Source organism: Sturnus vulgaris, chromosome 11 (genome assembly GCF_052056855.1).
Source record: "Sturnus vulgaris isolate bStuVul1 chromosome 11, bStuVul1.hap1, whole genome shotgun sequence".
Lineage (NCBI taxonomy): Eukaryota > Metazoa > Chordata > Aves > Passeriformes > Sturnidae > Sturnus > Sturnus vulgaris.
The window spans coordinates 7,901,247-7,928,685 of record NC_142253.1 but is presented as its reverse complement, the minus strand read 5'-3'; the positions used below and the strand labels follow the sequence as shown (position 1 = coordinate 7,928,685).

Genomic DNA, 27,439 nt, shown 5'->3' with positions numbered 1-27,439 from the left:
GCCATGGAAATTTGTCTGTGAGCATTCCTCTGTGTGTATTTGAGTGTCAAAAAATTCTGCATTGGGCAAATTTAGCAGATAAGGAGTCTGCTTTAGGCTGAAGAAGCTTGGAGAAAAAGCCTGCATGCCACAGCCAAATCGTGCAAGGAAGCTGATGCTAGCAATGTCTTTAAATTTCCATGAGCATCTTACACCTATGAATAAATGATGTGTAAAGCCAAAAGCACCGTGTCACCCTCACCCAGCCAAAATCACGGTGTCACCCTCATCCAGCCTAAAGCACCGTGTCACCCTAACTCAGCCTAAAGCACAGTGTCACCCTAACTCAGCCAAAAGCACAGTGTCACCCTAAGTCTAAAGCACAGTGTCACCCTAACTCAGCCAAAAGCACAGTGTCACCCTAACTCAGCCTAAAGCACCGTGTCACCCTAACTCAGTCTAAAGCACAGTGTCACCATAACTCAGCCTAAAGCACCGTGTCACCCTAACTCAGCCTAAAGCACAGTGTCACCCTAACTCAGACTAAAGCAGCCCCTGGTTGTGCTGGCTGCAGCCCGGGCTGTGTGTGCTGAGCACCCACTGGAGCTGGGAGTGCTCGGATCGCTGAGCAGGAACGCAGCCCCAGCCCCAGAGCTAATACAAGTGTAAAATGGGAAAACAAAACCCACTGCCTTTCAAAGAGCTGACGTGTAGAAAGCGCCTTAATGAAGAATTCTCTTACCATACTTTTTGTTCCAGCCCTCTAAAACGGCTCTGCTCTGTTTCGTAGCTCTGATTGAAGTATGAATTTAACTTTCTAAATTAATAAGCATTGCCTTGCACCTTAAAAGTTGTTCCTTTAACAAGTCCTTGCTTCTAAATAAGTCAGAGTATTTTTTATAGAAGAAAGCGTAAGCAGAAAATTTTCACACAAGGAGACTGAGAGAAAGGCATTTAGCAAAGAACTGGAGTTCCCTCACCACCTTTCTGGCAATCTGCTATTTCTAAGAAAACCATAACAATCTGATTTTGTTAAGAAACTTGTTTTCAGTAGAAAAAAGACCTCATATTAAAATGGAAACATATTGCAAGAAGAGGTTGCTTTAAATAACATTTCCTACAGGTGAGTTATTTAAATGAATTCCCACCTTATGATAAGCTTAAAACATTTCAACTTTATCCTTTTTGTTAATTTTACTTTAATGCTTCTAAAAACTAAAACATATTCCAGTTGAGAAAAACTCATACTTTGTATGAAAGATGAAATTCATCAGCAGGAGATATTTTCATACTAGAGAAATTATGTTTTCAAAACACAGAAATTACGTTTTCCTTATGATCCACATATTATATTTTCTGGAAAGCATTTGAAATCAACCTAAGTTTATGTTGTGGAAATAATCAGATTCAAACTTTTCATTCTGATTTATTTCCAACTACTTTTTAATTTTTTTTTTTAATAAACAGAACTTTTATAGGTTATTTTTGCTATGTCCTACCAAGTTCTCTCCCTGAACTGTACTAAAAAGCATTCTACAGTGATCCTATCACAGGCCAAAGATATACCTTATTTTATAATTTGGGATATTTGCTCTTAATTCGTGTATAAAAAATGTCACTGAAGACCTGACTACACTGGGCAGGTATTACAACTGTAAAAGTGTGTTCATTTGTGTGGCAGCACACACATCCATATATACTTTTTGCAAATGCAGAATGGCAGCGGGGTGATTCTGGCTGAATACAAGGTGCCAGCAAAGCTGCTCTTCAGAGCAGGTTAAAAATATTGTAACCATCACTGACAGCTCTGAGAATGTTTCCATGTTCAAGTTACAAGCATTGGAAGAAAAAGTTTGTGACAGAAATGCTGACAAAACGTTATGGCCATTCTAAACACAACACTTTAATTACATTCTTTGATTAACAGCTGGTTGAAAGAATTGCCACCCAGAACAAAACTCTGATTTCTAGCTGGAAACTGTCAATCAGAATTCCCTGATTATAGAAAACTCCTACAAGACACTATTATCTGTACTGCCACAGCCAGAAGGTGTCAGGGAATCAATTCATATAATATGCCAGCTTAATAAAATCTGCATGCAAAATTTATGAATACAGTAATATTCCCTTATATTGTAAGTTATTAATGGTCAATTTAATGACTATCTACAGCTGAAGTGCTTTGGTTCTGTATGATATTTTAATCATCCTTAGGCATTTATTTAAATGCATTTCATTTTATAGCCATCAGCTCCTCACAGATAAGACAGCCATTACATTCATATGGAGACATGCGAGGTAACTACTAATTCTGTCTTTAAGCTGTTATTGATCCCTTAAAATTTACTACATCAGGAACAGAACTACATGTGCCATTACAACAGTACTTGTTCTAGTACCTAAAATAGACTAAAAAGATATTTATGAGAAGTACTCTATGAGTAATCATTCTAATATCTCTTTATGTTTACAGTGCACAGCCCTACATTGCTGGAAAAATCAACATTCCCTGAAGATGAAAACACCGAGTCCAAATACAATTATCCTTAAGATGAAGCAGTGTTCTCCTTACTCCATATTTACATCAAAACGATGGACTTGTTAAAAGCTTTGGTTTTTTTAGTTTTAATGAAGATATTATTCAAAAGTTTGTTTTGTAGCTTCTATTTAGAAATAGTCATGAATATAAATAGCCTTATAATAAGTATGTAAAACTTCTACTTGGATCCATGGTCAGGCAGGATGGAAAACTAAACAGAGTCCTAGGAGACTGGAGATTTTCTTTTTTTAATACTGGAAAACAGTATCTTTTAGATCAAATCTTATTATTGTTCCATTAAACTCACTATAAGAGACCTGGAATCCCTACAAGCCAGCAGAAAAGACTGAGACTCCAAGATGGAACACAGCAGTTGTTAACAATTCAAGTGCAAAGTACTTTGAGCTTTGCTGAACACAGTCCCTGACTCCAATAATAGCCATAAAAAATTGTTGAGATGCAATTTTCACCCTACTAATTTTTGAGGCAACTAGTAATCATTAAATTAGGGCTTTTCTATTTGTTTGCTGATTATTTGGCCTGTATAGCCAAAGGAAAAGGAGTTGAGAGACTCTACACAAAGAGATCAAGGACCTCACATGTGCATGATTAGTCCTCTTTCAAGTAAAGTCTATAGCAAATGAATCCTCCTATGGAAAACCTCAGTCACCTGCACTGGAAAGGATAAAAGACTAAATCTCATGTTTATTTTCCATATCATAACTCAGTTTCTCTTATCATCAGTTTGAGATAAATATAACCTTACAGAATTTATATCTACTCCTATAACTGTAATGGCTCACAAACCTATTTCTACTCCAGTATATCTTATGAATACAAGTAATCATAATTCATTAAAAAGCATTTTAATCCATTTCAATTTTTCCCATGTCATCAAACAAGATAACATATGCACAAGCATTGGACTAAAGCAACAAACTAACCTGAGAATTAAATCAACTAAATTATATTGTACTAGTGCAGCAGCTTCTTGAAAATGAAACACATTTCTGATCAACAATTCTGGGAGTATCTGTATATACAAATTAAATTCCCAGATATATTTTAAGCTATAGTGTGATTATAATATTATATGCTTTGCTTTGTAAAATATTTCAAAATCTTCAAGAGAAATATGATTCTTAAATAGGAAGACATTCTTCATTTCTATTTTACTAATGATACAATAAACAAAGGGTTTCAAAAACAGTGAAAACGATTTAAGAACCCACCCAAACTCAAACTGCTTTCATATGGATCTATGCCTCAGGGAATCAGTTTAGTGTAATTTCTCCACTGTCTAATAAAAGGCAAAACCCTGTAAAATCTTCATTTTGAGTCACCATTAGTATCTCTCCTCCACTCTGCTGCCTACTTACTTTCAATATACAATCTGCCCCTCTGCCAAATCTGGCAGGGGATTAACTTTTGCAGCCTAAAAATAAAGCATAAAATATAAATGTATCATGCTACACACATGATAAATGGTCATATCCAAAATCCTTTATACTTCTTGCCTTGCAAATTCAGCCCAAACTGGCAAGCTCAGTTAGGACAGACAGTTGAATCAGTGAAAAAACAATGTATTGACCAGACATATACATAAATTATATTAATAAATAATAAATGTGTAACCAATAACAGTAATATGTAGTAATTTTTTTTATTATTTTATAAATCTTTAAAATTATGCTTTTGCTATATAAATACAGCATCTGCTCCTAGAAATTTCTACTCAGAGCTAGTTTTATTAAATGGCCTCATTTTTATAAGTAGAAAGACCTTAAATTAATAAGGACTATTCACACAAGTACACAGAGGTCAAATCAGCAACACTTTGACTGATCTTCTGTTTGTTTTATCCTGTTCTGTGAGCTGAGTGCAATAAAATAACAGAACATGAAGATGAAAATCACAGAGGAATTTGTTTATGTTGTACACATGGCTCGGTCAGTGCCCTTGGCTCTGGCCTGAAGCTTGCTGGCATGGGGATTTTTCTTCTGGAACTGCTTTGCAAGGCAGGGTCCTCTGTATTCAGAGGAGCAACACATTCTGTGTATACACAAGGTTCAACTTGGAAGCATCTGATAAACACTGTCCCCCTTCTGCCACCAAGCCACAGCTCTGCTGCAGCTGCAGCCCCCTGGCATGCAAGGCACTGCCCACCCAGCTGCTGGGGGGGTGAACAGCTGGCAAACCCCAAAGTTTTGTAATTGTTTTCCAGTGCTTTAAAAAGAAAAAAAAATTACAATAACTTCTCTCTCATTGCCAGACTTTCCTAATCAGTACAGGGTTTTATCTCACCATCTTTTGCATATCCAAGGCTAGGCTACATTTCAGCTCCCTGGTGATAACACACACCTCAAATCACACACACTCTGTTCAAGGTTCCCATTTCCTGCTTGAGCAGTCGTTTGACAACTTGTGAAGTGGGAGTTCTGGTGAGATTGAAAACCTGTTGACTGAGGTAGAAGCCCAGAGCATCAAGGAGCAAAAGAATATTCAGAAGATTTTAACGCCCTGAAAATAGGTACTGGAAATCACCTGGCCTTCTGTCAGCCCATTCAAGCACATTTAAATTGTACAGGCACTTAAGAGAAAATATCCTTCCACATGAATTCCCAAGCTACCAACTTCAACCGGGTTGCACATCATGAACAACAATTAATTTCGAGCATTAGGATTGCAATTTAGGTTTAATATACAAATCAAGAAGCACTCCAAATTTATGTCAGTGTATCTATAGGGGGGAGAAAGAGGGTAAAAAAAAGAAATGCTCCCTCTGAGGCTGTACAGAGTTTAAGAGAAATTGCAGAACTCAACAGGGAAGTAAAATAAAAGCCAATTGCACTAAATTTCATGCTAAATTCTATTGTTTGGTGTTAATCTGTAGGACTACCTAACAAAGGTGGTAGTTTTAATATCTTTGGACAGTGTGTGTTTACCTAGGCAGCTATAGAAATTAGAAGGGTGGTTTAGTCTTTAGTCTTAGCCATCTACAATGGTCAATCACATATTTTTAGAGCTTCAAACACAGAAGTGCTTGTGCTAGGAAGTGGGGACACCTATCCCTAACTATACTACCAACACTAACATATAACCCCAAGGCAAGGCTCAATCCTGTCTCAACACTAAAATGACATTAATGTATTTCTACAGCATATCATGCAACCACCAGCACACAGCTTCCCTGATCACTCAGTGTTTTCTCTGCCCTTGCCCATGCCATGCTGCAGCCACTCACCTGTCCCTAGACCACCTCTTAGCCATAAAAGCCAAGTTGTATACAAAATATTCATTATAGGCATCAGCACCATCACCACTCAAACTCTACGGAAAGTCCAGGAGTCCTGAGAAAATTGCCTGTTCTGTGCAGTCAGTTAAATAATTTGCAATTTCATCCTGTTTTCACTGTGAACAGCAGCTGCTCCTTCAGCTCCTTCTTAGGCACTGCCACTCCCCACTGGAGAGAACAGCATGGTTGGTATCTGCAGATCAGGGCCAAAATATAACCTCTGGCATGACTCACATTCAGCAGAAAGCACATCATAAAACATTGTTACAGTTTTTGTCCCAACAGGCAAAATGTATTTTCACAGCTCATTCACATCTCAGGTGTAAGATCTTAATTATCCAAAATCAAATGAGGTTACTCAGCATTTATTCTATAGGCCATAATTCAACAAACTGCAGAAGTGTGTGCTCAGCTTTAGGTACCTGAGTGGGCTGTTCCAAGTATGTGTCAATTCCTGACCCAGGCCATCAACCTGAGTGTTTAAGTGATGGAAAAACACCTTGTTGTGATTTCAGTTTAAATTCTCTCAGAACAAAAGTCGGGGCTACAAATATAGGCCTCTGAGAATAGTGTGAAAATGTCGTTCTACTGTAAAACTCTATGGCATTTTTTCTTTGTGCTGATCAAAAATGTCAGCCAGAAAATAGTGGTTATTGATATATTTTTATACTGCAAACCCCTGTAATCCAAAGATGGTTTTAATTTTTAGTAGAAGTAAAAGCAGAAGTTAAAACATTACCTCTAGTAGTTACTCTTAGACACTTAATACATGACATGACCTACTGAAAGTACTTTTCTGATATTACTGACATTTGTTTAACCTATAATATTAATTCTTTGTAGCTCAATAAATCTGAGTATCTTCCCCCTGTATCATCAAAAGACTGATACTGACAAAGAAAGTCAATCTGCGGCCCCCACAAAAATAATAGCTTTCTATTACATTTGCCATTTCACCTGAATAATTCCTGATAATCATGAATAATGATGTTATTTGACATTCTAATGATATCATGCTGTGCAACTTCAATCCATCAGTCACTGTCAGGAAGGTCAAATATTTGTATTCCATTACATTATGCAGAGTTCATTAAACAGTTAAATGACATTATACACCTTAATTATACTTCCAAATGAAACTAGCACATATCATTTAGATTTTAGAGTCTGTGTGATGCATCTCCATTTAAAAAAGGATCATGATTTTGAATATTCGCTCGTGACAAAGAAATATATTGAAACTTCCAGCAGTAGCTCATCAGCTCTAGCAAATCTTGATGTGAAGATGAGTTCACTTGATGCCTAAAAACCACATTCTTCACACACCAAGTAAGTTTATCATATTATCTGCTGTTACTGTGGGTTACTTAGTGATCCTAACAAGGGCTCAAACACTGAGACATAACTGCTCCAGGAAACTGATTGCTGACTAAAGCTGTCTGAATCCAAAATGAGAATGTAGCCTGTATGCAAGGAAAGACAGGTAAACAGAAGAGGAAATTTGTTGTCAGTAATATTTTTCCTCTTCTTGAAAGCAATGATTTAAAGTTTATCTCAACACTACTCAAAATCTGCTGCAGTGGATCAAAACCAACATAAGAAAAATGATGGAAGCATATTCAGCTGTGGAGTTAAAAGAGTTCTATTTTATTGATACCTAATATTCCAAAACACTACACCCAGGTTATCATTGTAAATACTTACTACTAAGCTACTACAGAAAGTAATCTAAAAGACTTGCTTTGCATGAATAAATTTTTTTTTCTCCCATCAAAACAATTGTCAAGAAAAGCAGTAAGAGGTTCTTAGACAGCCATTAGGCAGCTATCAGTAGTTATGTATTGATTTAAGTGGACTCTTTAAGAAATCATATTCCTTGTGACTTTACTAAGAAGTCCCTTTCCACCACAATTTTCTAAATGAGACATATACACAATAGGCAAAATAAAAGGAAAAATGCATTTAAAATCTACAAAAACTACAAGTAGGGACAAGACTGTTTTTTATTATTGTAGTTTACCATTACAAAAGGCTTATTAAAATCCAACTTCCCTTTTAGCAACAAATTGGCTACTTCTGAAATGAGTCTCTGAGTCTAATATTAAAAGACAAAACCAGCCTTTTTATCAGATTGTCTTTAATTTATTACAGTATTTTATGTGTGGGAAAAGAAGAAAATGCATTAGATTACAGCAGTTATCTTCTTCAGTCCATCATCTAGCTTGAACCACAGCTGGGCCATGTGCTTTTAAGTAATCAAAATCAACTCAGTCATGTATGAAACTGGAGAAGTTGAGCAAAAATTAAGAATCCTGTTGAACATGACCTGAGTAGATTATAGGGTTTCCTTCTCCATATTTGTCCAGCCTTGTTCACAGAACTGAGACATTTTAATTGAGTAAATAACTGCCATCATATACAAGTAGAGGATCTAAAGTTTATTTAGGTTTAATTATCTTTCTTTGCTTTCTGAAGAACTGGGATTTTTTTTTTCCTTCACATTACCTATTCTTCACTGTTCTAAACCTCTGATAGCTGCCAGAAGGTATTGGAGGGAACTGGGTTCCTGAGTTAATAATTACTTTTTCTCCAGCTTCAGTAAAATAATTTTCCAGCAAAAAGGCATTTTTCCACTTATTGGAAACTACTTCCAAATGTCTTTCATTTTTGGTATTTTTATATTCCAAAGAGACCTGAGCTACACTGTCATCTGCAGAGTCAAACCTAATTAATTACTTCTCTACTTCCTTTTGTCAGTGCCAAATGCATCATCACATCCTTATTACCAAATACTGCACAGTGGTGAAGGCCAGGCCCTGGGATTCAGTGTCTAACAGAGCAGATTTAAAGCCCTAAAGAAAACAGAAGCCTGTGTTACATCCTTGACACTCAGTGTGCCCAGCACTTCAAGGAGGAGGACAAAGAGATGATGACTGACTTTTTTTTCTTTCATATAGAATGGATATTTTAAACCTAATTTTCAATTGAATCGGCACAGAAACTTTTAGAGTTAAATTAAGTCTCAACAATATAAAATAAGAAACATTTTAGAGCAAAGATTTTTACATCAAAAGGCACAAAACAACTAATGTAAGATGAATCATGCAACTGAAATCAATCTTAAACCTTGCTGCTAATTGGTCAAATTGAATTGCTTTCAGTATGTGCAGCACACTTTGCCTCCCTTTCCTTAACAAACAGCAGACAATCCAGCAGTCACTACAGGTAATGATATTTAATTACTCAATGGGAATGGCACTTTCACGAGGTTTTCCACTGTGTTGCATATAATATGTGTTTATATTAAAACTAATTTTGGAAGTTTTCAGTTTCATTATTATACTGAACAAAGCAAGGCTGTCATGGAATATAATTAGGATGTCACAAAGGACCTTCTTAAACAGATATTCAGAATTCTGTGGCTCTGACAGCAGAGGCTTTGCAGAGTGCAGCAGCTCAACTGACAACCAACAAAAATTAGATTCAAGATTTGGAATAACATTAGTTTAGATGACTGCTGGCTTTCACTGCACTCCAGTACAAGGAACAAGGACAATGGGACAAGGAACTAACAGGGAACCTCCTCAGCCCTGCAGTAGTGGGGCAATCCAAGGTCCACTGTCTCTCACGAGAAACACAGAACTCTTTTTATACTTCCACACTGTTTCTCCTCCTTTTCTGTTCACCATTTAGTGATGAACATGTAGTGGTATTTTTAGTTTTCAAACAAAGCACTTGTGAAAACATATTTTTAATGGTCACAAGTTCCCAAATATGTGAATTCCAACTGGGAAATATTCTAAAATTCCTTATGTTTCACTGTATCTTACTTTTAAAGCCATTTTCTACCCCTTGTAGGTAAAAATTAACAATTTTGGTAAGTCTGTGACTACTGACCAACTGGTATGGTGTTAAAAATAACAAGCATGCACATCTTGCTAAGAAGAACAAATATTGATCTTTTTAGAGTTAATGAAATTGCCCCTGCCTACGAGTGGAAACAATTATCACAGGGGACCCGCAACATGATCTCAGCAATGGCTTTGAAAAATCTAAGCCACCAAATAGAAATGGCAGAAAAAGCCTTAAATACCATTTAAAACCAAAATATGAATTAAAAAACAGAATCAGATTAAACAAATCATTATTTTTCTATCATCACACCTGCAGGGATAAAGAGCAGGGATTTGTTAAATTACTGTTTTTGCTCTTCAAACCTGAAAGGATAAGGAGCACAGGAGGTGTCTGACAGGTGAGAACACTGCCATCTCCTCACAAAATCACCAACTCGGGAAATAGGCTTTAGAACAAGAATGTATCCTTATGTCATGCACCAAATGGGCACAACAAACACTGGAGATCCACAACAGTTGACAACCTTTCTTGCAAAGATTAAAAAGTTTAAAAAGGGAAGGAGAAGTAATGAGATGGAAGATACTTATTGCTGCTGAATCCTCTGACAGATCAGATGACAATCTTGATTCAACTTTCATTATTTAGAAAGACAAATAGAGCATCTCTCTGTGCCTTTTCAATCATGACAAAACACAGGTATCAAATCACATTATTTCCTTTACTCTGATATCTTGTAGGCAATAGAAAATGATCCCCTATGGACAACACTTTAGCTGAGGTACAAAGTTAAATTCATTCAGGTACCATCAATGTGATGGCTAAAGATCAAGGTGGATCTGAGAAAAGATTCAAAGCTGGATTGCACATAATTCTGCTCCCTCACCATGTCCCTATGTAGAATAAAGAGAATAATATCTCAAAAGCAGATTTTTGGAATACATAGGTACAAGAGCCATCCAACCATTGCACAGAAGAGGACCTTACATTTCTATTGCTTAGTTAAAATACTAAATTTTTACCCTTTATTTAGTAGTGCCAGATTCTTTGTATCTGTTTAATATCAAAATACTCATTATTATGTGTGCTGGCATTTAAATCAGGAAGATCAAACCCCATTACTTTTCCAAATATATCCCACATATAATCCTCTCAATTCTTACCTATGGCAGGTACATAAAATCATTTGTTTGATTTGCACACAAAAATATTTCTGGTTTTAGCAGTCAGTTTTGCTGACGCCCTGCTATATGGCAAGCACTGGAACAGATACAAACGAGCAGATAAATCCATGGGCTTCTAAAACACCAAGGAATGTTAAAAACCTGTCCTCAACAAAAATAAAGACTCTACACCACATCAGGGTTCCAGTAAAACAAGCAATGCTGCTGTCAATGCCAGATAAATGGACCAGATTTTTCTTGTTTAAGGATGAGTAAATCCTGACCTGGACTCTTGCTGGAGGTTTGGATTAAGATTATCATTCACATACACAGAAAAAAACCCTCATCTTGACATTTCATGTGCCCACAGTTTAAAAATGGGTCAAACAAGCTTAAGATTTGTATATAAAGATTAAAAAAAGTTTTAAAAACCATTGTGTCCTTACTTTTAACATCAAGCTTTCATGTTAGAAGGATGTTTCTCCACGTTAAAAAAAATATATTCAATACCACAGGTACTTATAAATTAGTCATAATTGATACTAGATGCATTTAATTTTATTTTGTTAAGGAACATGAGAGAAAAGGAAAAAACTTGCATTGTTTTCTAAGCTCAGATAGCCTCAGCAAAATATTATGCTAAGTCAGCAGTGCTCCATTAACATCGCTGATAAAAATAGAATTGTACAACTCTGCAATATTTTTGTGATGAACTTTCTCCAGGTCAAATTCAGATTTTTTTTGAAAGACAAGTGAGTATAACTTATTTTATTAATATTGATGGGGTCATAGTAAGGAAATTTTAATTGAGCAGAAATGTCATTAGTATCCTTCAACATGGCTGGATACTAATTAAGTGGTTTTCTTTTCTTTATCCTGACCAAGAAGGGTAGCAATTCCATGCTTTGCATTCACTCAAATTGACTGCAAAAAAAACCACAGGCAAAATAAAGTTTCTTGCAATACTCTGCTTCTCAATGTAAGCAGCCATGTCTCAAGTCTCTCACTAATTTTTTTAAGGAGAGTCATTTGAAAAATACATTTATCCTATTTCAAAGTGTTTACAGAGTTTTCACTCCCAACATAATTTCTCTCCACCACAACAGAGCTATGCAAATTGAATTTCAAAGTTTGCCTTCATTTTGTCTTTAATTTGCACTACCTGGAGCTAAAGTAATTGGCAGGCGGAAGAACATGCAATTTCATTTTGCAAATGTGCCAAAGGTTTCTACAAAACACTGAGACAGGAGGCAATTGGCTCTAACAAGAACGCATTAGATTGTTTGCAGCATTGCTGGTGGTCCCTGCACCAAACACTCAACAGGTAGGTAAAGCTTGGCAGAGGTGCCCTGCTATGTCCTCATGGGCAGGCAGTTAAAAACCCAAAACATCAGATTTTTTGTCAGATGCAGTTCAAATTAATTGAATTTTGCCCTACAATGAATGAAATTCATGGAAGTGAAGTGTTAAAATGTATAGAAATACAATCACTAATATATGAGTTCATCAGAATTTTAACAAATTCTAAATGAGCTATTAACAGATATTTAGAAATAGAGTAACTTTATGTTGTCTTTCAAGCTCCTGTCAGGAATATGAGGTTAAGAGGTCAATAATGCTGCTTTATTTGTAATTCTTCATTCCTATTTCCAAAGTTAAATTACACCCCTTCAAAAATAAGACACATCTCTCCTCTGAAAGCTTTTCCAATTATCTTGACTTCACGTCCTAAAGCACCTTCTTCCCTTTCTTTTTATATCAATCTTTCTTTTAAAGAAAATTCCATTTTGAAGGCTTGAGAATGGCAAAAAATGTCACAGCTCATTGTTGTCCCACTAACAGTCCACATCAGTCAGTGAATGAGAGAACATGAGAGAAACTATTCTGAATTCCTCCAGGTCAACCCAGATACCATCATTATCATTCCTTCATATAGATAATAGCTTCTAACTAACCTTAAAGAGAAGTTCAATCTTGATTTCAAAGTACCAGATTATAACAAATGCTTCTCATCTCCAGCAATTTGTTTTGGTCACAAAGTTTACTCTAAATATTAAAAAAAAAAAATCACTGCTCATAGTTCAGGAATCCCCAGATTCATATTTACAGCTGTGATCTGTAGAGAGATCACTAATCTGAATGCAGTACAATGCTACACTGGAGCATCAGAAGGAGAATATTCAACTTTTAGTGTACAATATGAGCACTTGCTCAAGAGAGATCACTGAGATGCTGAGGTTTTCATGCTTTGATTAGAAGCAGTAGAAGTCAGCAGGTTACAAGGAACAGCAACAAGTAAAATACATTAGCAAATGAATAGGAGACTATGCACACTTGTGCAGCCTTAGAAACCCAGATATGGTATGAGTGATAAAGTGAAATACATCTGTATCCATGAATTATGCACTCCACTTCCTACAGTAGCCTCATTTTACAACAAAGCCTCCATTGTCTGCTATGCTGGTATCTAACTTTACTCAAGACAACTCAGTAAAACATAATTTACCCAATTACCTGCTCAGAGAAGGTGCTTGACCCTCTGCTGAAGCTCTGCAAAGCAATTATGGGGCCTTTTGGAATCACTGTACAAGATAGCCTCACTTATCATTTCAAACCAGAGAGGACAACATTCCCTGAACAAAAGAAGGAGCACAGGTGAGCACCTTTGGACACAGAAGGTGGGAGACCCTGTACGTGCTCCCCTCTGGAGCAGCCAGTGGGGAAGAGCACAGCACTGGGTATGAGTTACCTGTGCTGTGTGGTGGAGAGGAGGAAAACAGGGAGGGAAGGACTTCATCCTACCTAAAAACAATAGAAGCCAGAAGAGCTGAAGCCCAACAGACTTGAGGCCTTGCATCTCCAAGCTCAAGCTATCTTACACAGGTATATGGAAGTCTAGTACTGCACCAGAGCAAAGCAATTGTGCTCAAGATTTTTCTTTTTCCTGAAGTTCCATCTGAAGAAATCTGTATTGGTGACTGGACTTCCTGCAGATCTCTGCACCTGCACTCATTGAGGGAATACAGTAAATTGGCTTTAGCCCCAAAGGACTGACCTCTACACCAAGCAGTCTGAAGAGATCAGGCTATGGCACCATAGATCACTCTTTATGTTCTGGAGAAGGCACTAGGATGGCACATCACAGTGGCCTGCTCTTCATTCCTGTATGTTTAGGGAACATTTCTGCTTATTTCTCATGTGCATGGCATGCCCTTTGCTCTTGGCTGCTGCAGGTTGTACTGGTTTGGGTTGGGGTGGAGTTAATCTCCACACAAGTTGCTATGGGGCAGTTTGGGATTTGTGCTGGAAACTGTGCTGACAATTCAGGGATGTTTTCACTGTTGCTTTGCTGCTCCTCACCCCACCTTGTGGGGGTGGCACAAGGAGCTGGGAGGGGACACAGCTGGAACAGCTGACCCAAGGGATGTCCCAGGCCATGTGTTGCCACCATCAGCATATGGAGCTAAGGGAAGGAAAAGGAAACTGAAGAAGGTATGGGAGGATGAAGGAAGAGAAGGGATGTTCCAACTGTTCCATATGATGGTGCCCTGCTCTCCTGGGGATGGCTGAACATCTGACTGCCCACGGGAAGCAGAGAAGGAATTCCTTGGTTTGTTTTGCTCATGTGAGCAGCTTGTACTTTACCTGTTAAACTGTCTTTATACCAAACACTGAGTTTGCTTATTTTTATCCTTCCAATTCTCTCTCTCTTCCTGCTGCAGGGGAACAAGAAGATGGCTATGTGGTGATTAGTTGTTGACCAGGGTTAAACCACAATAGAGGTCCTCTAAATATAAAGAGTACTAGATGGTCGCTTGTGAAATTAGGAAATATCTTCTTTAGATTATAATTATAGTACATCAAGGAATATCAATGCATGTTTCAAGAGAAAAATACCCTATATTAGGCTCTTCACAGCAAGGAGAAGAGATAACATTAATGTTGGATCACTGGATCTCCTCTTAGGAGTTGCAATAGGAATTTCATGCCAGATGCCTCTCAAAAATATGTTCCTGAAGAAAACATGTAGTTGTATTACACTGAATAGCACAAAATATCCCAATATGCTGGAAACAATAAGCAATAAATGAAATTTCCAATTGACTTTCCAGCAAATCTATTCTCATTACAAATGGAGATTTTGCATGTATTGCATTACTTATGGTAATTGCGTGACATCTATTATGAATAACCATGTATTCCAATCATCTCTTTTAATTATATTCTGTTGTAAGAGCAAGTCATGCAATAGCTTGCCCAGACTTGGTTAACTGTCTGTGTGCTGCATATCACTTTCTAATGGCAATATTGAGGACAAAAAGTGCACAAACTGTAACAGGAATGGCTTGTAACTGCCATCTCCTTCATTAGCCAGAAACTACTTAAGTAAAAAAACCTGAACTTAAATCCATTTATACACTGAGGAAAAAAAAAATGTTTCTACTCCTTTCTTTTCTACTTTTTTCGTGGTAATTGGTACCTGAATGCAAAGCTTGTGGTTATCTGCTACTGATGCTGGTACATAAATTTTCTATAAAGTCAAAAGTGCAAGAGCAGCAAACACCTCCTTCGTATTTGTTATCTACTGTCCATTTGTTTATTTGAGTTTTACTGATATGATAAAAAGGATAAAATTACAGGTTTGTTCCGTAAGCACACCAATTACAAATTTGGTCTCTACTAGACTAGAAAGTAACTGCTGGAATATATTCATTATTTATAGAATCATAGAACTGTTTGGGTTGGGAAAGACCTTTAATCTCATTAAGTCCAACCCTTTACTCAGCACTGCCAAGGCCACCACTAACCCGTGTACCCATGTGCCACATCTACACATCATTTAAATCCCCTCAGGGATGGCAACTCCCCACTGCACTGGGCAGCTGTGCCAGGGCTGGACAAACCTTTCTGACAAACACATTTTTCCTAATGTCCAATCTAAGCCCCCTCAGAATAACTTCAGGCCACTACTCTGCCTTATTGCTTGTTCTTTGGAAGAAGACACTGATCACCTCTCTACAACCTCTTTTCAGGTAGAGAGTGATAAGATAGACAGGATTTCACAGTTTCTTAAACAAGAATGCCTATTATTGTGTTAAACCTCAAAGGAAACATTCATTTAACATTTTCTGTGTCCTGCCTCAGTTTCCCTGCCACTTTTCATACAAAAGTTTGCTACTTAATTTCATATCCTTCCATATTGCTTTGCTCTTCTGCTTTTTAAGCTTGACTTCTTCCAGCTCCTTAGATTGAGGCTTTTCTCACTAAACATTTGGCCAGGTTTCTTGCTATGCTAAAATAAATTCTTTTACCAGGTATTTCTGTCACCCTAAGACAGAAACCTCAAAGTAGATTCACTTCAGTTACTTCGAAGCTACACTTGTAACATGCTTTGAAAATTGATAATAAGGGTAAACATGACAAAATGAGAGCTCCTCTGCATGTCCCTGGAGCTCATAAGGACAAGCAGTTCCATTTTTAGAAGACACACATTACTAACACACCTTCAGAATTGGACAGTGAGTGCCCCTGAAAGAAACAAAGCAGTAGAGAGGTACCTGCATAATGTGGTTTAAGACATTTGTAAGTTCCAATCAATGATGATGACAAAGAGATGGATAAAAGCCATTAGACAAAAATGGAATTGGAATTTTTTAGCAGAATTTTGGTATTTGTTAGCAATGTAGTTAAGAAATTTAGTTGCATAAATCCAACCTATTACGACACTCTTTACAAGCCCAGAGATCTCATTATTTTCCACACAGTCAGGGTTGAAGGTTGGTTCAACACTGCTTGGCCCTCCACAGCCCTGGTAAGATGCAACTTAGGCTCCAACCTAGGGGCTACTGCCTCTCCCTTATGTGGCCTTACACAGCTTTTCTAACACATCTTCTGATGTAACTTGTGCTACAGTCAGAGAAATTCTTACCATTAATCTGCTGAATAAATGTAAATAAGTAATTTAACTGGTAATTTACTCTATTTGCAAATAGGCAAGAAATACTTTGATTTCACTTTCATTTTTTTCCCCTTTCTATCTAGAGTACTGGCACAAAGGATTTAGAATGGGATTTGCATCACTACCAGTATATTAATGCAACAATAACAATGCAAACAGAATTGTATATCCTTATGGTGAAGGACATCCTCTTTCAACAGTCAGCACCTTCCAAGCAAGACAAGATTTGAAGGGAGAGAAAGCATTTTTATCAGACCAAATGAGACAGCTGAACTCCATCCCCACAAATAAGTCATACAGACAAGCTTTTGTGCACAGAGCCCTGAATCTGTTATCTTCAGAGACAGCATTTCTTAATGCGAGTCAAACACCATCCTTTTGTTTGTAGACTGCAAACAAAATGACTCCAGCCCTGAGATAATTAACTGGCCTCTCTATCACCAGCAAGTTCGAGTGGTTTGCATACACAGAGAGGATCAGTCATTCTTTGGGCTGTTTGAGGAGAGCCCTTTTCCCAGAAGGGAGCTGGAGAATACAGCAAAGCTTGGGGCTGCCAAGGGCACAGTCCCACTCCTTGCCCTCTGTACAACATAGTTTAATTTTGCCAACAGTTATTAAGTATAAGAACAGTTTTTCTTACACTCATTTGTACAAAGTAAATATTATAAGGCATTAATAAATCCTACTTGAGAGATCAGTAAGGAAGAGCCATGGAACTGTTTTATTTGGGATCTGAGGTAAAAAATTCAGTTTTCACTGATACTCAACAGCTTCAGATATTTACAATACATAAAGTAAGTCTGAATTTCCTCTGCATTCCTGATGAAGAGATATATTCTGTACTTGCCCCCTGTTTTCAAATAAGGTGCATCATTTTTATGTGTTCTTCCCGTTCAGGAGGTCTTTGCTGCACCAGCAAAGGAACTGCAACCTCTTCCTAATGCCCTCCTCTTCTAAAGTTATTACATGTTTTGAAAAATTCATGCAACTATTATTGTACCAAACAACATTTTGTGCCTCCATTGTGATTCCCTTGCATCTCCAGCCTCATATTTAAATTACAAAGTCTTTACCCAACCCTTTTATTTTTAGCTCTTTGCTAAAGAGCTAAAGGCAGCATGACTGCTCCTTAACAATGTGCTAAACAAACTAATAATAATAGCAACGTATAGGAAGCTTCTGTAATGAGCACTAAAGAAAAGAGTACTTCCCACAAGATTAGATATGTCTAACAAGTTGTTGGAAATATGCAGTGTAGATTATTGCAATATGTAGATATGAACATATATTCTGCAATATAACTGAATTTTATTTTCTTAATCTTAGCTTTATGGTAAATATTAACACTTATGTTGGCTGAAACCCATAAAATTCATACTTATGGAGCATAAATATAGATATGATAAATGTGTAATGTACAAATAAAATCATAACAGCAGTTCTGTAAGTTTATGAAGAATTAAAATTTCATGTACAAGATAAATACCATGGTTTTCAACCAAACTTGTGAGACAATATCACTGTTCTTTCCAGTGTGCTATCTTCAGTGGAAACTCTGTCAGGTCTGCAACTAAATGAAAATTGCTTTGAAAATATATTAAGTAAGAAAAGTAATTCTAAAGGATCGTTTCTTTTTAAGTGCAAAACTTCTAAGGAGAGCATTAGGAAAATATTTGTGGCACTCCAGAACACATCAGTCTCACGCAGTAGAGCGGCTGTGACAGCAGATGACAGGGAGCTCCCAGGCAGACAAACCGTGCAGCACAGCAGATGCTGCTCTCACATTGCCTGACCCTGGATCCTGTCCCACCCCTGCAGCAGACCCAGAACAATTACACTGCAGCTCAGGGTGTTAGCAAGCCTTTGAAGGGAGCATCTGGTTCAACTAATGTTTTCTCTGCTCATTAATAACAGGAACAAGCGGCAGTAGCTCACAGAACAGCACACGGCCTCGGCAACAAATAATGACCATTAACTCCATGCAGTGATGAAGGTGCCAGAAAATATCATATGCTTTGGGGATGTATTCCCCACAATCAGAATATTTTCTGGTGGGAAAACTTAGATATCTATGAAAAAGAGCAATACAAAATAGTCCAGTGAAATTCAGTATATAACAGTTACACAGTCTTCTTTTTTTGTTTCTGTTTTGTTGGGTTTTTTAAATGGAAAAACCTTTTCATAATCAATCCGAGATGAAAAGTTGTTGTAAAGTGTTTATTCTAATTTATTACATACATACATGTGCCCTTAGTAAGGGAGCCAAAGTGTCCACCACAAATTTCTATAAAATTATTTGGTCTCAAGAACCCTCAGCTTGCTGTTCCCAGCTGGAAAGAGTGTTCCTTTTAATAACCAATTCAATAAACTGCTGAAAAATGCTTTGTATAATATAGTATTGCCATAGATCTGTTGTTTATCTCTGTCATTACACATTGCATTCAATCAATTTACAAATGTTGCTGTGTTCCTTTTGTGCTAGTTCTTCTTATGGCATCCTAAACACAAATCTAAAGATCAATACCTTGTCTACTGAAAAAAAAAACGGACATAACTAATGAATAATTTTATTTATAATAAAAAGTCCTAGTCCCCAAATGGATTCTGCTAATGTTGAAAATCATTTTTCATATTTAACTCGAGGAAAACAAGTACCCTGCACAACACCATGAGAAAGGCAGTGATAAAAACCAGTTCATATTTATTGAATATGTGAGCAAAACCATGTAAAGCTCTGATGCAGGGCTAAGAAAACACGAATAAAATGGTAGGTCATTCACAAAGTATTTGTTGCCATATTAAAGCACAAGTCCATGTCAAAGAGCAGGTGGAGTTTGTTTCAAACAGCACCACAGTTCTGCTCTATGGAGCTATGGAAGCAGCAAGGCTCTGAATGAAGTGATTCCAGAAAGAAGCCAAGGAGAAGCTGAGCTCATGCTGTTTGCATGAGCTGATTCAGTTTGTCTTGTGCCTTTTGTGTTACAGAATCAATGCATTTGCTTACTGCAGACACATCCCTGCACTGCTCCAGCCACTGATTCGCTGCCTCCTCCAAAAAAACCACAGAGCTGTTCAAGGGAGCCACAAGTGACTGCTTTTCACAATCACTCTCTGTAAAGCAGCAAGCTGACAGAAAAGAGAGGAAACAAGGACTCTTGTAGAAAAGGGAACGGGTACCTGTGTAAGAGTATCTCAGCAAGCTTCCAGAATACCCAGCTACCCCCTCTCCATTCCCAAGCTTACAGCCCAGAAGGGAACTGAATACAGTAGTCGTGTTCCCACCCAGACTCCTAGCCCTGCAACAACGCCAGAAAGTCATCAAAAAAGTACACCCCAAAACCCAGGATCTCAATAATCAACACTGTCCCAATGCTAAGTGCCTTCTGCTCCAGTATCAGACAAGGAGAAGGTAAGAGCAGAGCAGGTACAGACCCCTTACTATTACAGGTGTTAAGTGACAGTGTCTTCAGACAGCCCGTGGTCCAACAGCTCTGTCTTTGCCTGCTAGGTGACAGCAAAGGGACTGGATGTCCTGAGGGGAACAGGCACTAACCCTGCACCCTGACCACCTGCAGCTCTCCCCATGCCAGAAGAGGTCAATGTTTCCTACTGTCACACACAAGTGCACACTGGAGCCTGCACACTAAAGATTCCAGTTTAATGTTGGATAGCCCTTACTCATTAATAAGAACCCATTAATAAGAACCTATCCAAGGATCTGCAGTAATCACTCGAAGGGATCCCAATACAAACAGGTTCCTGAGTCTGTGAATTTGGTGCACCCAGTGGACAGAAGTCTAATGCTGGGAAAAATGAGGAACATTTCTGTCCAGGAACAGCAGAACTCTTTCCTCACCATAAATACTATATTCTTACTCTACCTAATTTTGGACTATTAGCACAATTTGCCTTTCAAATGTCAAGCTAAATTCACAGGATTGGCAGCTCGAATAAACAAAACACAACTTTGCAATGTGTTAACTGAACAAGCCTGCTTTGGCATTGTTCAAGTTACACTAAACTCCACAAGGCCATTGTGACAGACTTTTTCCCAGAGTATAGTTTTATTTCAAAACTATTACTGCAATTTCATAATTCCAACCCTATGTTCTGTTTCAAGATGGAATTTCAACCTTACTAGTTAATTAAAGCCACCACCTGGAGTGATCTGGCTTTCAAACTGATTTCCTTTGTCTCTCTAATTCACATACATTAATATTTTATTTTCTGCTGAAGAAAAAAAAATGTCACACATGTGCCAAAGACAAGGCAGATAAAATTATTGCAATAAAACAAAGAAAATACACTTCTTACTGCCAGGTCTCAAGATGAATGCTGCATTATACAGACATTTTAAAAGGCTTACAACTGCAAATTGCTCTATTTTACATACTGTATTCTAGCCTTTACATCAAGATCTCTCCTAATTTCTTCTTATTGTAATGAGAAAGGAAAAGGGTTGGGTTTTTATTACCTGAACATTTATTCAATAGAGAAAGAAAGACTACATTATATATTACAACACAAACCATTAAAACAATGTGACACTATAAAATACACTGCCATACTCATTATGGGATCACAAAGATAAACTCTGAGCAAATAAATGTATCTGCCAAAAGTCAGCAATAATTATACAACAAGAGTTTATAATCTTTAATTATTTAAGAAGAAAAGAAGCTTGTAATAATTAAGTTTTATAGGCTCCTTAACTTGTCATTACTAGGTGCTCACAAAACTCTAAAACAAGAATGCTTCATCTGAAATACTCTGTTTTTAACAACAGATGCAATTGTTCACTCACTGATTAATTAAAAAAAAAATAGTCAAATATTGTTTGTAAAACCTGCACTCACAGAACAGATAACAGTTTATTTACTCTCTGATCCACACAATGCACACAGCAACTGCTCAGGCACTTACAGGCCCTGCATCACACAGTGACTGATGTGACACTGTTTTCACATAGCTTTGAAAATGTTTTTTCTTATGACAAATCTGTAAATCACCTTGGATTTACATCAGGAATTTCAGAAACTCGAAGTTCAGGAAAACTGCTAATTTAATTCATTAAAATATATTGGTGAGACAGTAACACCTTTAAAGCTTTTATGAAGTCTGTGCACCTTTGCCATGATCTGACTTCTGATACAAACACCATTCAAAACAGGCGGAGAAAAAAATACAGTATTGAACAATTATACTCTACAGAAGGGATGGGAGGAAAGGAATGTCCCATATTTCAGAAGAAATATATTTGTGGGTTTAAAAAATATGTATTAAAATTTACTTGATTTTAAATTATGAAAGAAACAACATAAAACTACAAAACTAACAAGAAGACTTTCAATAAACTCCAGACAAGTTCCTTTTTTCCCCAAACACAGTCATTCATTGCCTAACTGAGCTCCTATTAAAATTTTATCTTGAACATCTATGGAAAAAATGATCAGTCTTGATTATTTCTGAAAAATTGCACTTTCAGCCACTGAAATCAGCACAAGTTTCAGAGCAGCAGAATTTTGACTGGAAAAATAACACACTACACTACAAAATACATTGAATAGGTACATTGAGCATCTTGTATAATCAAGTTACAATATAGTTTCTAACTCAAGAATTTTACTTATACTATGAGGCTTCATATTTTCATCATGAAATGTGTGCACTATACAGATGGTTTATTTAATCCATTCCCACCTAAATTAATCAAAGCAATCTGTCCCCCCAAAAAAAAGTCTTCAAAGTCTTCATAAAGGATTCTACTGGCATTTGACAAATGGTGTACATTTAGCCAGGAAAAGTTTCAAATCCTCCATAAAGAAGTTGCCACATCTAAAAATAAGTGACATTATTAAAAGAGAAGCGGGATGTGTTATTTAACATAATATGGAATTTAAACAGTACCACCTCAGATAGACTTTAAAATGCTTTTAGTAGCACCTGGTTGTTTATACATCTTCAGTGGTGAAAAGGTCAATAGAAATTCACCTCGAAGGTCACAGTTGCTAAGCAACTGTTTTCAGCAGTTCTGCAACACTGATCAAGCATCTTCTGATCAAGCATGACTGGCTGGTTTTGGAATAAACCCGTGTCACATCCTACCTGGCCTTCCAAGAGCCCGAGGCAGTCCTGCTTTTCCCAGGAGCACAGGGAAGGGAAAGGGAAAGGGAAAGGGAAAGGGAAAGGGAAAGGGAAAGGGAAAGGGAAAGGGAAAGGGAAAGGGAAAGGGAAAGGGAAAGGGAAAGGGAAAGGGAAAGGGAAAGGGAAAGGGAAAGGGAAAGGGAAAGGGAAAGGATACGTCCCGGCACCACTGGCCTGCGGTTCACCAGAGCAAAGCAGAGCTCCGTCCTCAGGAACACCACAGAGGGCTTGATGAGGTGCTGCCCAAATCTCAGCATGATCACTGCTGATCTTCAGGGTCTGAAAGAGACAATAGTTCAGATAATGAAGGGACTGACTCTGCCTTTCCAAGCAACAGGAATAAAACTGTCAAACCGCCTATGCAGCTTCTAACAGAAAGTGCCTCCTGGGCTCACCAAGGCATTGGGTGTCTTGGAATGGTTGTTACATCTTTCCTAAAATTATCACGTCTTTGCAGGAGTGGTGGAAAAGGCTTCTTTCCAAAGCAAAAAATTTACATATAATTTCTTTAACCCTTCTATGGTCATCTTGGCAGGGCTACAAAATTCTAGAGAATGCAATTTCCCCCTCCCATTTTCATTTGGCCTGCATTGTAAACATTTGGGTCATATGTTCTTTGAAAAGCACAAATAGGATTTCACATTCTTTCTGCCACAGTGCAAATCAGTGCACACAGGACTTATGAAATAAACCACATTTTCTTAATCTCTCCATTAAATACATCAACTGAAGAAATACTAGCAAATTAAGAAAGTTTATTTAGCCATTTTCCATACGCACTTTCTAGCTTGAGCAACTGGAATATGAAGACAATCAATGCCACATTTTCTCTTCTAGAAAGTCAAAGAATTCCACTTTCATTCACTAAAATTTTCTCTCTTTGTGATGAGAATGAAAATCCCTCTTAAATAGCTACAGCACAGTCCCAAGTGTGTCTATTTTAGGTCCTTAAGCCCTAGAGTATTTAAAGTACTTAATTCAATCAGAAATACCCAAGGTACTGCAGGGTAAAATATGAAGAAATGACAAATTTCATGTGACAATACTTCAGACACATTGGAAGCATTATACTCACATTACCCAGCTTGAACCAAGTGACTAATCAGGAAATTCAGTTTTATATGTTGCCTGAGATGGGGAAATCTACTGCTACCCTCTAGTCATGGAGGGTCTTTTGTTGCAGTTCTTTTCTTGCAAGATTACTGTGTTCACTAAAACCTAAACTTGGTTCTTAATCTAAGAGATTTATTCTAATTTATCATCCCACTTGTACCTGCTGCCATAAAACAAAAGCACACATAACCCCTTCTAAGTGCACATGCTTTGAAAATACTTGTTCTTCTAAAGGAACTTCTGGCTTTGTAGCACACTGATTCCACAGAAGAACTTAAAATAAGGGCAGCAGATGCATCTAGTCAGGGTTTACACCAGAAAAACACATATAAATCTTAGTTTAAGATACAGTAACAAATCGGATTACTACATTTCCATGTAATAAACATTTTCTAAGCAGGCACCATGTCCTGTTTTATTTTTGAAAATCACAGATGAAAGGAAATGCTTGAGCAGACCATGGAAGAGTGGGGAATTTAACTATGCCTGTTTCAAAGATTTTCAAAGGTTCTACATTCTTTTCCACATAAAGTCAACAGAAGATTAAGTGTCTGAGATGTGTCCCTTAGCATATATTAAACTTGAAAGTTGACAACATACTAAAATCAAGTCTGTTTAGCTACTAGAAGAATTGCTTAGCAGAGAAAACACCTGCTATCTTGTGCTGATGCTTGAAAAAAATAACTATTAGGAACTTCAATCAATCTGCCTCATTTCTCTTAAGCAATCCATCAGCAACTCCCCCCCCCCACCCCGTGGGGGTTTTTCATTCTGATTAAAACATGCAAGAATGTTTTTACACAATTCAGTAAAGAGACTTGAAATGAAGGAAATGTTTCTGACAAAGGAGAGAAACACATTCCACAGCCAGGACTACCTTCCAGTGATGAAATAGTAAGCTGGTGTCTCCAGAAGCTGGAAAATCCAATGTACCACCTGTCCCTGCACCTGGCAATGCTATGGACAGAAATCAAAGTACTACTGATAATTTCTTGTTCTGTCTTCCAGAACACTGATGAATAAAGGTACTGTCCAGAGGCATAGGACAGACTTAAGCAGAGAAACAAGGCTAAATCACAAATGCTAAATGTAAAATATGATTACTTGAAATTTGACTTAAGGAGGGAGAGAACCTGAGATTTGGTAATTCTCAACTGGAGAAGTCCTCTGGCTGATTGCTGTCATAAGCAAAAAACAGCAGAGCAGCAAAATAAGATTGGTGACATTAGGTTGCCTGTACTGTGTTATCATGCACCTACCACGTGATATTTACTTACTTCACTACCTGTCTTGTTTTAGAAAGACCTACAAAAATCAGTAAAGTAAAAGCACTAATCTCGTACCTCTCCTTGCAATAGTTTGAAGAATCACATTACAGCCCAAGTGGGCTGATCCAGAATTATTAGAACATTAAAAAGTCTCATGCATAGAATTAAAGCATGTATTAAAACCCTATTTGTTTACTATGCAAAAATGTATCTGAATAATGTATTTCTATCTCTTGATTCAGACTAAATAAATGTGTTCCAAACTAATGTGTCGATTGTACTGGTTGTGCTGTGTAATATTGTGGACAGTGCTACTGTCTCCAATTCTGCAAAGGGATTATGGGAGACTTTTTCTTAAACAATTATTCATGATCTATGATATATTACTTCAGCTGCCTTATGCCCTAGTGATCCTCTGTGTTTTTCTGCACAGTACAATCATCTGTGCTCAGAACCAACACAAATGCTAAAAAATGCATTAGGGAAATAAGTAATGGGTACAAGTGAAATATCCAGAATTGTGCAGCAACACACTACAGTAAGGCTGGAATATTCCAGAGTGCTGCCAGGCAGGAAACTGCTACTGGCAGAGCAAGTTTTTAGTCATCTAAAGCACTTATTGCTTGCATCCTCTGTAAAGCAGCAGGAATCAACAGAGTCCAGGTGTGTGCACACAGGTCATGAGATGCAAACTGTGTGTGCACAAGGCTTCCCAATTCCCAGACTGGATTGGCCATGCTAAGTCTGCTCCTCCAGAGATTTCCATTTTCCTCACATAAAGAGGAGGTCAGTGCCAGACAAACTAGAAACCATACATAATTGGTTAAAGATGTTTCCTCTTTAATGATGGTAGCCTTTCTAATCCCCAGTAATAAGGAGGACAATTACACAGTAATGTTAGAAAATGAAAGAAATCCATTTCTGATTAAATTTCAGCCCAGTTTAACACAGTTTCTATTCTGACTATTCAGATGAAAAGTGTATTTACTCTTCTTCATATTGCAGATATACATTACATTGCCTATTTCATCTGCCTCATTTTCCTAATTAAATTCCCTTCAAGCTGTGTTACTGCAGTTGTAGGTGGGAATACAGTATTAAAGGCTAACACAGCAAGCAGACTAATTTTACAGCCACAACAGACCTCAAATCTGTATAACCCATACTAGGAAAAGAAAAGAAAATAAAAAGACAGTGGAAATCTACATCACATCCTGAAAAATAAGTGTTAAGAAAAATCTTGAGATGCACTGAAGTGTTTTCAAATATTTTTATAGATTTGTAAAATTTCAGTAGGTGATGCCATGACAATTTTTTGCCTTTTCTTTTTTATACCTTTTATGTATTCTCTTTAGCATACACACTTGTAATTCCTTAAGTCTGATAACTTAGCCTAGTCCTGGTATCCTGTGAGGCCAGGAGACCAAACATCCTGAAGGCCTCACAGCTGGAGGCCAGAAAGCCTTACACTATCTAGAGAAACCAAGGTCCCCTCTAGAATACATCCTGTAAACCAAAATTAAGCCCATCTAGGAGGGAATATGTCAGGATAGGAAGACATCACCCAATTAATTCAGACCTCTCACTGGGGCATCTTTGTTAGATATGCTAACTTGCAAGGTCTATAAAATTGTATATGCCATCTACCATGAATGTGCAATTTCAGCACATTCCACCTTGGCAAAATGTTGCACCTTAAGAATCCCTGTTAAATACCAAAATAAAAACACTTGATCCCTTAACTGTGCCTGGCTCTTAATTTTAGGTTCAAGAAAAGGGCATCATAGGCACATGGCATTTCTCCAGTCTATACAGATACTACTCATTTATTAAATGTATTTTTGAGAGGTAATCTATACAGGCCTCGCTTTTCCAGATTTATTCAGCTCCAGGGTTAGAGCTTTGGTTTGTGCTTCAGTTTTTAAACAGCATAAGCTGTAGAATCATTTGTGTCAAATACACAGCAAGAAATTTGAACAGACAATAAATTCTCTTCTGGACAGAAGATAAGTTCACCTAAAAACAGGTCCACAGGCCATCAAGGTGGGTTTCTGCTTGTTACTTGTCAGCACTAGAATCAGAGACCTGGAAAAGTGTTGGAAGTTTGCTGATCACAAGGAATGATGC

The 27,439-nt window shown here is 37.4% G+C and overlaps 1 protein-coding gene across 2 annotated transcripts in view; it reads right to left on the bottom strand.

Annotated features, from left to right (window-relative positions):
- The window catches only part of FHIT (fragile histidine triad diadenosine triphosphatase), a 534,516-nt gene that overhangs the window by 374,346 nt on the left and 132,731 nt on the right, over positions 1 to 27,439 (bottom strand). For both annotated transcript variants that reach the window (XM_088171351.1, XM_014872960.2), the window contains one exon: positions 23,089 to 23,210. In XM_088171351.1, coding sequence (XP_088027477.1) covers positions 23,089 to 23,188 — 100 coding nt within the window. In that variant the 5' untranslated portion in view covers positions 23,189 to 23,210. The remainder of the gene's footprint in view (positions 1 to 23,088; positions 23,211 to 27,439) is intronic.